At 41.8% G+C, this 14904-nt stretch overlaps 1 protein-coding gene across 1 annotated transcript; it reads right to left on the reverse strand.

Annotated features, from left to right (window-relative positions):
* Window positions 1-7541: 7541 nt before the first annotated feature.
* LOC129335368 (uncharacterized) lies at window positions 7542-9206 on the reverse strand. Its single transcript, XM_054987805.1, has 2 exons — window positions 8616-9206; window positions 7542-8255 (listed from the first exon to the last, which is right to left on the reverse strand). The coding sequence occupies exons 1-2, from the start codon at window positions 9204-9206 to the stop codon at window positions 7542-7544; spliced, it is 1305 nt and encodes a 434-aa protein (XP_054843780.1).
* Between the last annotated feature and the right edge of the window lie 5698 nt (window positions 9207-14904).

Genomic DNA, 14904 nt, shown 5'->3' on the forward strand with positions numbered 1-14904 from the left:
CTTACCCGATGCTCTTTCCGGTGTGGAGCTGGAGCCACAACTTGCATCCTATGAGGAACATGAAGGTCGTTCCCAGTTCCTTATTCGCAAATCCAAACACAAATATGAGAAGACTTGCACTGGGGCCGATCCACAGACTAACTCTGGAGCTGAGTTCCTATTTGGACTGCCGGCTTCCAAAAGCTAGTATTGGGAAGAGAGATGAATAAGTAACGGGAACAGGTACACGCCCTCTGTGCCCCCAAACGAGGCAGGAGGACCTACGATGCTTCCAGTTCCTGTGCGAGCTGCTCCGAAGGTGGTTCCCCTCAGGAGAAATGAAAAAGCAGTAAGGGCGGGAAGCTGAACCCCAAACCATCTTTAGATCACCCCATTTCACACAGCCCTGCATGCCAGACAATGTCGCTTTCAAAAAGACATGGACTGGACACGATTCAAACACTGGTTTGGGTGGAAAGAGCTCCTGTTTGGTCCAGTCCATGTCTTTTTCTTTCCTTTTTTTTTTCTAAATTAATTTACTTTTTAATTAAGCTTTATAACATACAACAAATAGAAATCAACAATGAACATCAACTGTAACACAACAACTAATCAATAATAGTTTACAAGTTTTGAAGAATATGAACATTACAATAACTTTTAAACTAAGCATACATAATATTACCAAATATCAGAAAACTGAGTCAACGTCTGAGCAATTCTTATTTTGGGATGTAAATCGTGCATGTCTATAAATTCAAGAAAAGGGAACCATTTCTCATAGAAATTGGAACTGGCGGGAAAGCGTTCAGCATTGAGAATATTATCATTAATTTTATCCAGGATGAAATGGTCCCATATCTTAGAGAGCCACATCTCTTTAGTTGGCACTTCCTTCAGATTCCAGACTGAAGCTATCGCTGATTTCGCTGCAACTAAAAATATTGCTATAAGATTCCTGATAGCTTTTGGGATCTGTGGAATATTCCATTGGTCTAGAAATATAGGTCGATTCCACACTACCTTGTTTTAGCGCTAGTTTTTCGCTGCCGCCACGCTACACATTCCTCTGTTCACACGTTTTTTAAAAAAAATCGTTATGGTATCGCTACGGCGTCTCAGCAGACCACCGTGATTTCATCGCGCTATGAGCTCATTAAATTGTCCACCCCCCAAAGCATCACCCAATCAGTACGCACCCCTCATCTCCGCGGCCCCGCCCATGCACTCAAAGGGGAAAAAAAAAAGAAGGGCAATTCATCGGTATGCCGACACCTTGACTCAGTCAACCTCCATGCACCTACCCGGAATTAGAACGGACCGCATCGTGACATTTTTCGGTGCAAGCTGTCATGTCAGCTTTCGGCTCGACTGCCCCGTCATGTTGCAAGAGTGGATCTCCAGATGAAAGCTGGGGAGAATGATGCATAGGACGGACAAGGATGTTGACTGCCCCTCACGGAACCAGTTTCATGTAGTGTGGAAACAGGTGTCCGCTGTGGGTGACGCCTCCCCCATCACAGGCGATCATCCACCTTAATCAGAAGATATTTATTTTGGTCATTGCATTCTGGAATCTGAAGTTCCCAATGTCATTATCAATATGCCAACAAGCCGTTCTAGCGGACTCATAAAAAGGCTCTAAAGGAAGATTTCAAAACATCTTTCTAGCGCATGCCCCGACCACTTTCGGATCCGTTAATTCCCGCGTAAATTTCACCATCATCTCCCGTGATCCAATGCACGATGCAGGAACTCAGACTTTGAGCCTGGAGCGCGCATGCTCTGCTATCAGAAAATTACATTCAAGCGGGAAAACTCCGAGAATCAGAAGCTTCTGGTGATCAACAGTTCAAATGACTGAGCTCCGGCCACAGGTTTCAAGAGGGGTGGCATGGAGGGAGAGGGAAATCCTGGACCTTCTCTCGTTCTGGGGAGAGGAGAAAATACAGGATGCACTGAAGAAAAGTCATAGAAATATAGACTACTTTGACCGCATCGCCGTTCAGATGGCCTCCCGGGGACATAAGAGGTCGGCGACAGAATGCAGATCCAAGACGAAAACAATGAGGCTAGAATATAAGAAGGTGGTGGCACATAACGGTATCTCAGGAAATGCTCCCATAACCTGCCCATATTACAGGGAGCTGAACAGCATTCTGCGGGGGGATGCAAGCGTCAAACCGAGGCGTGTTGCAAAGAGCCTCTGAGTCGAGTCTGTGGCACAGCATGTTCTCCCCGCAGTGCCCTGCTATGACGGGTCAGAGGAGCTTTTCTCGCACGATCTGATAACCATTGATCGTGAGCAGGTTAGAAGTTCCACCCCCTCCCCCAGAGGTGAGTAAGGCTGAAAAAAGCATTTTTATTGGGGGGGACACAGCAGGATCTCACTACTGAGGATATTTGTCCCTTGTTTCAACTTTCCACAGATGGCGGTGTGGGGTTGGCACAGGTGGCACCAGAGAATGACCTAGATGTCACAGTGGATGGCCTCGCTGACTGTGGTGAGTACCAAAATTGGGAACTTATCACCAACTCAGATGCAGGAAGAAGTCTTTGATGAAACTGGACAAGGGGTTCCAATATAACTTTCTTTATAATTCCAGAGGAGTTAGCCGTGTTAGTCCGTGGTAGCAAAACCAAAAAGAGTCCAGCAGCACCTTTAAGACAAACCAACTTTACTGTAGCATGAGCTTTCGAGAATCACAGTGCTCTTCGTCAGATGCATGTTTCTGTAACATGCCTCTGACGAGGAGAACTGGATTCTCGAGAGCTTATGCTACAGTAAAGTTGGTTTGTCTTAAAGGTGCTGCTGGACTCTTTTTGATTTTCCTTATAATTATCACCATCCCATGGCCACCCAAGACCCATGTGTCCAGTTGGGTGGTTTGATTAAATGGAATACTGGATCTCCCAGCAAGCCAAACACTTTCTAATCAGTGTGCCCAAGGAATTGTCTTATTTGAAGCAATATTCACATGTTGCTAATTGTCAGCCCTGGAAAACATCAATAACTGCAACGGTTAAACGTTGCAGACAATTATGATCCAGGAGCAATATAGGTTTACACATGTCTCTCTAACATCGCTCATGTTCCATCATGTTGCTATGCACTCTCTTCAGAGGCGGAGGAACCGTGTCCTGATGCTCAGGAGGAACCGCAGAGTGAAGGCGACTCAAGCTCATTGCAGCAGGGTGGCGGAAAGGGTGAGTTTGGACACATGGAAGCTTGTGACATCTCAGTGACGAAATTCACATTCATAAATCTGTTGTTTTATTAATCCTTATTTTACAGAAGGATAGAATGATGCTCGGTGTTGTCTTTTTCCAATTTTTATAACGGAAGAAGTGATTTTCTGAAAACAGGCAACAAAGGAGCATTTCATATTCACGCGGTGCTTACTCTGCTCGTTATCGGAAAACAGAGCACGCGTGTGGTGGGTTATGAGTGTTTTGTTCAGGGAATGAGTGTCATGACTAAACTGCAACATTCTATCACTGTTGGTTTTTTTTCCTGTGGTGAGATTTTAACAGCTGAGATTATTTTGCCACTGTTTGCTTCGAGAATCAATTTGCGCTCGATGGTTCTTGTTTCCCTACCACTGTACTGAACAACAGTGGTCCAGACCCTTGGTCCATGGTGATGCACTGTTCTGAGCTAGCAATGACTGTTTTCTTTGCGTCTCCTTCAGATTCCACATCAACATCCATGGCTGAGGCTTCCCCAGGGTCACGCCTTGAACGTATAAAGAGCAGAAGACGGAGAAATGCGGGATTGTTTGCAGTCGCTGATAAGATGATCAGTCAGTCAGGGGAGGAGCATAAGGCCCAAATTGCTGAATGGCGCATTGATAGGGAGGAAAGTGTAAGGTGGCATGATGAGGAAAAAAAAATTCAAAATGATTTTATTGAGGCGACACGTCAGGAGAGCATATACTTTAGGCGGGTGTGGGATGATAACCTTCAGGTCATGCAGTCTGCTGTCCTGACACTGCAAACTCTTGGTGAAATTCTGGTCAATCAACAGAGGGCAAAATCTCCAAAGGAAAAGGCCTTGCAAGATACTGCCACAGAGAACATCGCACCGGGGTTGGGTGGAGCCAAACGTGCCTGTGTTGGCCGTGCCAGAGCTAGACTGACTCTCTAGTGTTTCATTGACATGTCAGTACAGCACGCTATCTTTGGCCTTCTTTCATATGTGTTGCATGCTCCAATCATTTGGTGGCTGAGTGTTTTGTGTTTGGTGTGTGAAACAAATTTCTCTTGTTATTAAAAAGGCAACCGGAAATTAAAATTGAAAATGCATCACAGCACCTTGTTTTGACCAACAATGAACACAATAAACTTTATTGTTAAATCACACAAACTTGTTTTTTTTTTTTTTTAAATGAGAGAAACTTTATATTTCAGGAAGAGGGTCTGGAAGCCTGGCAGGCACTCGTGTCTCCTCTACTTCTCGGAGGCGCCTCTCCACATTGTCCAGACGCCTGCCAAAACGCATCATGCGTCCCTCGTTGGTGGACATTCTGCTCTGGATGCTGTTCACTGTACAGTAAAAAAAGGAACCTCATGACTATGAGGATTTTTATTTTTTACTGGTGGGAGGGAGGGAATCCAAACTAATCCACTTACGTGTGGCAGAGAGGCGCCGGTCCATACTGTCCAGATTCCTAAGGACATCATCAATAGTGTGCGTTGACACTGGCTGCTCTGCGGTTTGCTGTGTGTCACTAGAGGGGCCGGGTTGTGGGGAGGGTCGTCTCTCGTGCACATCCTCAGTCTCCCCTGTGAGGGCCACAGGAAAAAAAAATGTAACATTGAGGACACGCACAACACGATTTTACCAAATAGCTTTGTGATTCTTCAATGCACTGTTATCAAGTTCAAAGAACATGCTCAACACCAACAGCAAAAGTGCAAATTCAAGGTTTCATGACGATATTAGGTGTTGATCACTGAGTGGAAGAAATAAATATTCTTTCAATTGATGCAATAAAGGGTGAGCGTGGACGTCACCCCATTTGGTTAACTTGTGCAGAGATTTAGGGGGGTGTAGCTTAGCACATGGAACATGATCTTTGTGCATGCATAGAGGTGGGTCCATAATAGAGAGATAATCACTTGTCATGCTCTCAATCACAGCAACTCTGATAAAGACTGGGTCTCAAATGCTTCTAGGGAGGAATATATATTGCATGTCTTCAGAATGCTGAGAAATAGTGTCAAGATAACAATTATATCAATTAATATATGGGTGCTGTTATGCCAACAAACCAAACAGACAATGCATGCAAATTTTAAGAATTAGTTTTGGGTTTTCCAAACAATGCCAGATGCATGAAATCTAATTGATGATGTCTGCTCACCTGCGTGGGCGTCCTCTGGCTCCACAGCAGCGCTCCCTGGAGAGGCCTCCTCCTCAGTTGGGTGCTCTGTCGCCTCCTCTGTCTCCTCCTGCGACTCAGCCTCCACCTGAGGCTCGTCTTGGCGGCGAAGAAGAGCTTTAAACCATGGAAAACAGAACAGTGAATCACCACCACCGCATTTTGGAGAAGGGCAGAACATCACATCCTGTCGTTTGAGGAGCATCATGATTGTTCCCAATAAAGGTCCCCCATCGCATGATGCTGACAAACTCCCTGGGCATTTTGAGCACACACTTTATTTTTGGGTAGGATCATGCCAATCATTTGCTGTCCGCCCCTCTTTCTCCAAATTTGCACCTTGACGGTAAGCACAAAAATGTCTACAGCATAGCACTGGTTGGATAAGCATGTATGAAGGGAATTTGGAGGGTTCTATTTACTGAGGGTGGCATTCGAAAGACGTGTCATAATATGGGGTGCTATTCAGTCTTATGAATCGAGAGTCTATCAAAACCAGAGATGTGCTAACATTAACACAGCAGGTGTAATAGTGCTGGTTGTTCAAAGGAGTTTTGAATAAACTCAGGATTGGATTGAACCCGCCACCCTCGTAAAAATTGTCTCCACAGCACTCACCAGCATGATGGCGTTTGCTCCAGCTGGGTTTTCCTGCCGCTTCCCAAAGCCTCATCATCTGCGCGAAGTGGGGTGGCCTCGCTCTCTGCCTGGGGATACCTTGCCATGCCTCCAAGGAGTCGTAGAAGGCTGCCTTTACTCGTTTGAATTTCGAGCGGCATTGCTCCGTGGAACGCTGAAACCCCATCTCTCGCATACGGGAAGATACGCGGCCGAAAAGATGACGGTTAGGGAGGTGGGTGCTCTTCATCACCTGTCCCGCTTTCCCTGAATGTTGAATGATTTTCAGGAGCGTGTCCACCTCCGAATCCGTCCAGAAAACACCCTTTCCACTGGAAGCCATTATCTCAGCGGGTCGGTATGCCGACTGTGTTGTAATACGGCTGGGCGCGCGCAGGCGATTTGGATACTTTTGAAAATCGGCTGGTTTTTTGGGCGGGAGAATCAAGACTACGGATACTCGGATGCGCATTTTCGCTGAATGAAATACACCTTTTATTTTTTTAGACCCTTGCTCAGCCACCTGAAAATTGAAGTACGCTTTTCCTGCAAGTTATTGCAACACTTTGACAGATTTTTGAAAATCATGATGAGTCCTGTGGCTCCTTTCAGAATAACTACTTTTATTGTGGAACAAGCTTCAGAGAATCAATTGCTATTCCTCAGCAGCACGGTATTCGAGAACTTGATTCTCGAAAGCTTATTCTACAATAAAAATGGTTAGTCTGAAAGGTGCTACAGGAGTCTTTTAAATTTCTCCACCACAGACTAACACGGCTAACTCCTCCGCAACTATGCAAATCATGGACACTGTCAATGTGAGCGGTTCCAGAGAACAGCACAGTTCTATTCTCAGCCAGGGCCAAACACTTTATTATTTTTTTCTTACTTTGCAGTTGGAAAAATATAGTCTTCCACCAATTGAATAAAGGTCCTTGAGAAAAAGTGACTTTTGGGGACCGGCAGAATAAAAAATCTGTAATCAGAGCACCCTTGTAAATCGATTAAAAGAAAGGACAATTTCTTTGTGAATCGCAGCCATTCCCAGTCCCAATGACCGTGACAATTCCGTGTCCACTAGCCAAACACACATATTGCAATCTCATGGAAACAGTATTAATGAAGAAGTGCCTCCACCCACCAACCAGCCCTGCTAGGCGGACAAGACCCCAGCACATTTAACTCCAAAAGAACGATGTGGCTGTGTGGTTGATTCCACTTTAGGGGGAGCATTCAACCTGCTGAAGTGTGAACAGTGCACAACATCCTGCAGTTCGGGGGTTGTTGCAACAGCGAGTACCCCTCACCCTGTTTTCACTCATTTTTCGACACTCCCACATCCATCTTCACAGCAAAGGGCGGCCATCTCTTAACTCGCATGAGGTGTCTCTGTTGCGACTTATAAAATCCTTTCTTTGGCACCAAAAAGCACACGGACAAGCATCAGATTTTTCAATCAGATAACAAGCTTTATGGTTAAGTTTTGCTACAGAAGAGAAAAACATTGTTAAAACACAGGTGAGCAATAATTTTTACCAAGATACCTATATCAAAAGAGAACTACAGTGGTGTGCGGCCGGAAGCCATATGCTGAGCCAAGGCTTCACGCACCCGCTTCCCTGCCTCAAGTTGCCCAGCATTAGAGGGAATGTCCTCCTCCTCGTCACACTCAATCCTGACTTCGGCTGGTGACTGTAGTGAAGACAGGACAGGATGTCCCTTCTCTTCGCAGATGTTGTGTAGCACAACGCAAGCTGTCACTACAGAAACCACGTTCTGCTCTCTCACTTGCAGACGTCTGGAAAGACACCGCCATCTTGATTTCAGACGACCGAAACATCTCTCAACCGTGTTCCTAGCCCGACATAATCGCCGATCAAAATTTCGATGGTGTTCTGCAACCGCTGACCTCCCGTATGGCTTCATAAGCCAAGGTCGCATGGGGTACGCACCGTCGGCAATAACAAGTGGTGGGACCAAGACACCATCCAAGTCGAGGCACGGATTTCCTGGGACAAGTGACCCGGCGTCCATGGCCAGGCAAAAGGCAGAATGAGAGAAGACAAAGGCGTCATGATTTTTGCCGCTCCAGCCCACCTCTGCATCAATGAAACGTCCACTGGCATCTACAGTCCCCTGAAGAAGGATAGATGAAAAGTTTTTGCGGTTTCCATATTGGTCAGGACGACCTCCTGGAGCGCATATCGGGATGTGGGATCCATCGATGGCACCAATGCAGTGTGGAAAACCCAAATTCCGAAATCCTTCCATTACCTGTTAAAAGAACGAAAAGAAGACACACAAGTAAGCAAATGACAGTGCTTCACAGTAATTCACAGTTATTCCATCCTCGCAGCGACCTTGATGAACATAGACTCCGTTAAATTTTTAAACGGTTGTTTTTGGTGAAATGCCAAATGCTATGAGCCCGTGGGGCCACGGGTGAATGAGTGGTCTGAAATTGAGAATATAAGTTAGAAATTTGATTTCTGACAGGCGGGGACAAAGAAAAGGAAACAGTCAAATCCCAGTAAGGAACAGCAAGCTTAGAAGGGGCAAGTGTCGGCCGAAACGATTCGGTGGACGGTATAGCGGCAGCACAGCACAGTGAAAAAAAAAATTCAAAGTACTCACCAAGCCAATGTCGGGACCAAGACAGACGGTTTTGGAAAACAGCTCTACCTCCACGGCAAAACAGAATTCCATCAAGGAGGCTGCCACTGTGGAGCGTCCTATCCCGAACAGGTCACTGGCCACCTGAAAGCTGCAGCCATTGGCAAGACACCAAACCGCTACTGCAACTCTTCTTTCTACCGAGAGAGGAGCGCGCATGGTGGTGGTCTGGCGCTGGAGACGAGGGCGAAGAACCTCCACCAGGTCAAGAAAGGTCACCTTTGTCATCCTGAATCGCATCATCCAAGCATGGTCATCCCACTGTTCCGACACTATTCTGTCCCACCAATGGAGGCTCCTTGGGCATACCCAATGCTCCCTTGGCTCCTCCAGCTCCGCCAAAACATACCAGCGTCGTATCTTGTTCCTAGGAGGAGCACGGGCCAGGCGACGGAATGTTGAACGCCGGTGGCGAAAGAAAAGAAGCATTGCTGCCGCACGTCTACGACGGGACATGTGCCACCTGTGAAATAGCATCATGGACGTGGTGCACCGCAGCAGCATCAAAACTACCTGCGCCATAAGGAACAGGATGGTTTCACGAGGAGCCATGGTGTGCAATCCGAAAACCCACCTACTACCCACAGAGATGAAAACTCCACGGACCCAATATCAAAAGACATTTCAAAATTGCCCGCCCAAACAGGGGACCAATCACTGCAGACTATCGATGGCGGGAGGAGAAAGAGCCAATCAGCGCCAAATACTGGGGACAGGACATGATAGTACCGTGTCGGTATACCGACCGCCTAACAAAAATTAAAAAAAAAAAAACGCGACTTTTCAGAGCAGAACCACGCCCCCTCCCGTTCATTGCGGTTTTTATTGAGGGGATGTGATCAAGGTGTTGCGCGAAAAAAATGGAAGTCGGAAGGTGATGTGAACACGCGCGTGATTGTTGCGACCTCGGACATGACGCAATGATATCGGAAAACAAGCGGGAGGTAAGGTAGTGTGGAATCGACCATAATTGAAGGTGATAATGGAATATCGTAATTCGTTATCTGTTTTATTACTTCCAATATTTCTTTCCAAAATGTGGCTATCCGTGAACAACCCCACCAACAATGAGAGAAGGATCCTACCTCATTGCAACCCTTCCAACACAGGGGAGAGCAAGAGGATGACATTGTAGACAATCTTTTAGACGTCAAGTGCCACCTGTGAATAATTTTAAACGATTGGAGTCTTACAGAAATTACTTTTGATGTAAATATTGAAGATGACCAGATTTCCTCCCATTTTTCCTGTGTTTTTTCGATATTGCAATCCTGATGCCATTTGGATTGGCAAGGTAAATCAGTACTTTTTAAACAAGAGAGCAGAATAGCATATAGTTTAGATACCATCCCCTTTTTCTCTCTCCGTGTATAGTTTAAAATTTGTTCAAAATCAGTCAAAGGGGTACTCATAATTTTTTTAAGATTTATACTCTCTGTCATGTTTTTAATCTGCATGTAAACATACCAATGAATTTTCTTTTGCGTTTTATTTTCCAGTTCTTGTTTTGACATAATATCTTTCCCAGAAGTTATGTCTATAAGCCTATTGAGTTGCATATCTTTGAGGACCAAGTTATAATTACTGTTTTTTCCTGGTGGAAACCATGTTTGATTGTGAAAAGAAGAGAATCTTGAAATCTTAGGAACTATTTTATCTCTTATTAAATCCCATTCTGATAGTACTGCTGACAGTAATATGTTATTATTTAATGGAGGGCGATCCTTTCTTTGATTCCAAATCAAGTCACCAACTGAGAATGATTTTGGGAGTGAACACAATGGTATATTCCAACTAGAGAGTTCAGGTGCTGATAAGAGTTGTAGAATGTTAAACAGACTAACTGCTTTTTGGTAAATTGCCAAGTCAGGAAAGTTTAAACCTCCTTTTGAATGTTTCAACGAGAGGATATTAAAAGAGACCCGTGGAGGTTTGTTTTGCCACAAAAATCTATTCAGAATTGATTGCCATTTTTTCAATTGGGTTGTTGATATTTTCACCGGAATAGATCTAAACAGGAATAGAAGTTTTGGTACATAGAAGGATTTAATTATGTGGAATCTATCCCACCAAGAAAGGTTCAGTTTTTTCTTATTTTGCATATCTGATTTTATGTCTGAAATTATTTTATCATGATTAAGTTTAATAAGATCATTAACATCCACTGATATTTTAATACCTAGATAAGTTAACTGTTTATTAGTCCATTGGAAGTTATATGAGTTTTTTATCTGATTTATCTTGTGACTAGGCAAATTCACTGACAAAATTTGGGATTTTTCTTGATTTACTATCAGTCCTGAAATTCTACCAAAGATTTCTAAAAGGTGATGTAAATGTTTTAAAGACTGATTGGGGTTTTTTAGATAGAGCAACATATCGTCAGCGAATAAGCTGATTTTATATTTGGATGTCCCTATATCTATACCATTTATGGAGTCATTTTCTCTAATCGCTATCGCTAGCGGCTCAAGGGCGATGGCAAACAGTATAGGTGACAGCGGGCATCCCTGCCTAGTTCCACGTCCAATGTTGATTGAATTTGATAACTGCCCATTTACCTTGATATTTGCTTTTGGTTGATTATAGATAGATTGGATTATAGATAGAAAGTTATCGCCAAAGTTCATCATTTGCATAGTTTTAATTAGGTATTTGATTTCAACCGAATCAAAGGCCTTTTCCACATCTAAGGACAGAAAGGCTGCTTCTATTTTATTGAGTTTACAATGAGCCAGGAGATTTAAAGTTCTATGAATGTGATTAGTTATGTCACGTTTTGGGATGAAGCCTGCTTGATCTAAGTGGATATATTTGTCTATAAAGGTATTAAGACGTTTTGTCATTATTGCAGTAAGGAGTTTGTAGTCGTGATTAAGTATTGAGATAGGCCTGTAAGAAGCTGGATTTAATGGATCTTTACCGTGCTTTAGAATGATTATTATCGTAGCCATTTCCCAAGTAGGTGGTGTTTTCCCTGATGTTACTATTGCGTTGCATGTCTTTGTTAGATGAATGGTTAGTAACTTTGCATATTTTTTATAAAATTCCACAGGGAACCCATCTGGACCTGTCATTTTATTATTTTTGGCATTTTTTATAGCTTCTAAAATTTCTTGTTGGGCAATTGGTCTTTCTAGAAATTCTCTATCTTCCATAGTCGATTTAGTAAAATTTCTAATCTTTCCTAGAAAGTTGGTAATTTTAACCTCATCCGGGGCCTTTGAGGAGTATAAAGTAGAATAGAAATCAGTGAAGATGTTTAAGATTTCCTTAGTAGTAGTTTGCACATTTCCTTTTTCAGCCTTAAGACTATTAATCATGGTAGACCCTCTCTTCTTTTTTATTCTGTTAGAAAGCATACGAAGGGCCTTAGGCGAGTTGAACCAGTATTTCTGTTTAAGATATAACAAGTTTTTGTGAATATCCCTTGTTTCTAATGTTTCCAAAACCTTACGTTTGTTAAGCAGTTTTCTATAGTTTTTTTCATTACCTGTTTTTTTATGGTTTGTTTCCAACTGTTTAATTTCGGCCAAGAGTTCCTGTTTTTGCTTTATTTTTTCCTTATTAATTCTGGAAGTTAGTGAAATGATATGTCCCCTAGCTACTGTTTTAACAGTATCCCAGAAAATGTGTGGGTCTACCTCTTGCGAACTATTCTCTGCTATGATTGTCTCTAAATTTTTTTCTATTTCTGCTGAACTTTGTTGATTATACAATAATTTTTTAGGAAAGCACCACTGCCTATTCTGGCTCCCCTTATTTTCAATCGTTATGCTGACCCATGCATGATCTGATATTAATATATTACCAATTTCAGAATTTAAAAGTTTATCACCTAAAGAAGAAGAAACAAGGATATAATCTATCCTCGTATAAATTTTGTGTCTAGGGGAGTAATATGAAAAGTCTTTTTCTCCTACATGAGTGTGCCTCCATGCGTCTAGGAGATTGTTATTCTGAAGCAATGTGGCAAGCCTTGTGATAGATTTCCTTTTTTGTTTTTTCTTTTTGCTTTTAACTGTTTTGGTATTGAGCACTGTTTTGTCTAGAGAGTGGTTAATGATATAATTCAGGTCTCCTCCTATTATCAGCTGACCTTCCTGAAAGGAGGATAAGGTATTAAGAGTTTCCTCTATGAAGACAAGTTGTTGGTTGTTTGGTGCATATATTGAGGCAAAAGTGTATGCTTGCCCTTCTATTATACCTTTAACAAAAATATATCTCCCTTTGGGATCCTTGAGAAGCTTTTTCTTTTGGAAGGGTAGGTTTTTAGTTATTAGAATGGCAACTCCTCTAGATTTGGATGATCCTTCTGCATGAAATTGTGAACCTATCCAATTGGCTTTTAATGCATTGGAACTTCCTGGTCTGAAATGAGTTTCTTGTAGTAGAATGACTTGTGAGTTTGTTTTTGCTAGAGTGGAAATTATGCGCTTACGTTTAATGGGGTTTCCCAATCCTCTAACATTAAGAGATGTTATTTTAAGATTGGTGCACATCATGCACTCTTGTCCTCTTTTAAAGAGTTATACAATTTTCTATTTAGTACTCCCAGTGTACTTGTAACAGAGTATACTATGCTTTAAAATACCCTTATAAAGTGATAGGATCTAGAATTATTCTAACCCACCAAGGGGATCTTATTTTGTATTTATTTATTATTGTACTTAATGTATTTATTTAATTATTCAAATTTGTCTAATGAGAAACTACCTAACTGTGATAACAATTGTTTCTTATTTTACAAGCCTAATGATTGTAAACTGAGGCAATGGCTTTGTCTTACTTTGTCCAAATTAACTACCCTAACCCAACTTGTTTAAAAACGATCCCCTCTAATAATAAAGTCAAAAATTAGCAAAGCTAACCTTGTTTGTTATAAACACAACTCCAATAAATATTTGCTAGAGTTTAAGCAAAAAATAGAATGCCTAAAGCCAATATTGCAAACACCCTGTTATAAAACTATTGACACAAATATTTATGATCTCTTTAACCCAGTACTTGTATTTCACTGAATCTTTTCTGTCTTACTATGTATATACTCTGTATGACTGTTTTACTATGTATATAAACTGTATGAATATCCCCAGTACTTAATACTAGCTCCTAACTTGTAGTTAACAACCCTTAAAATGTTTCCTATTACAACAATTGATAACAATATTACAATTAAATCGTATGTTAAATTGATTGGTTACTATTTAAATATTAAAAATATATATCTATATATAATATAATATAATATAATATTATAATATGGAAGAAATGTACTTTGGTAATATAAATAACTGTATTTACTCAAACAGTTATATAGCAATTAATCAAGTAATTAATCACTGTAATTAATTTAATAGGTATATAAATATTAATCAATTTCTTAATCAATGTATTTAAGACAATAGTTATGTAATTATTAATCAAATTATTAAATCCTGCAATTACTCAAATAACAATCAAAAACAATTGATCAGTATTAAAATTATTTAGTTGTAAACCTGTATAGCCTGGAAAACTTATTCAAACCCCTGTAAGATGCAAACGTTAACTCCCCCCCCCACCCTCCCTCCCCTTTATATTAATTTGAGATCTTTAGTTATAATTTTTTTCAATAAAACTTTTAATAACTTTAAGAACAAAAAACTACCCAATATCCCCAGAAATAGCTCTTAAGCTAGAGTTAGACTCTAGCTTTGGGGAGGGAAAAGTCCCCAAGTCTTGAGCTATTAAAAAAACAAAAAACAAAACTGGAGCTGTCTTAGAAGAACTTTACCCTCCCTCCCCCAAACCCCTGTGATCATACCCGTTTCAATATTTGACTACCCCTGACTCCTATTAAATCACAACTATCAGTCTCTCATTCTTTATATATAAATGCTGCTTTAAAAGCCTCTTATTGGGATCTTGCTCCCTTGTGGGGGTGACGGAGTTAACGGCTGCTTCCTCTTGTTGCTGTCCCTGCTGACCTCCATGGGTGTTTCTATTCCCAAAGCAGTCAGAAGCTCCACCCCCGTTGCTAAATCCGATGCTGTGTATCGCTTGCCTTGAATAATCACTAACACTTTGCAGTAATTCAGCCACTTGTAGCGTATGTTGGATTTTCTAAGAGCTTCAGTTGTAGGTTTCAGTTCTTTTCGTTTTGTCAAGATTTCTTTAGGCAGGTCTTCAAAAATGAGTATCGAGGCTCCTTTAAGAGGGATAAAGCCCTTACTTCTGGCTTCTTGCAGTATTTTCAGTCGCATTGATT

Source organism: Eublepharis macularius, chromosome 9, assembly GCF_028583425.1.
Source record: "Eublepharis macularius isolate TG4126 chromosome 9, MPM_Emac_v1.0, whole genome shotgun sequence".
NCBI lineage: Eukaryota > Metazoa > Chordata > Lepidosauria > Squamata > Eublepharidae > Eublepharis > Eublepharis macularius.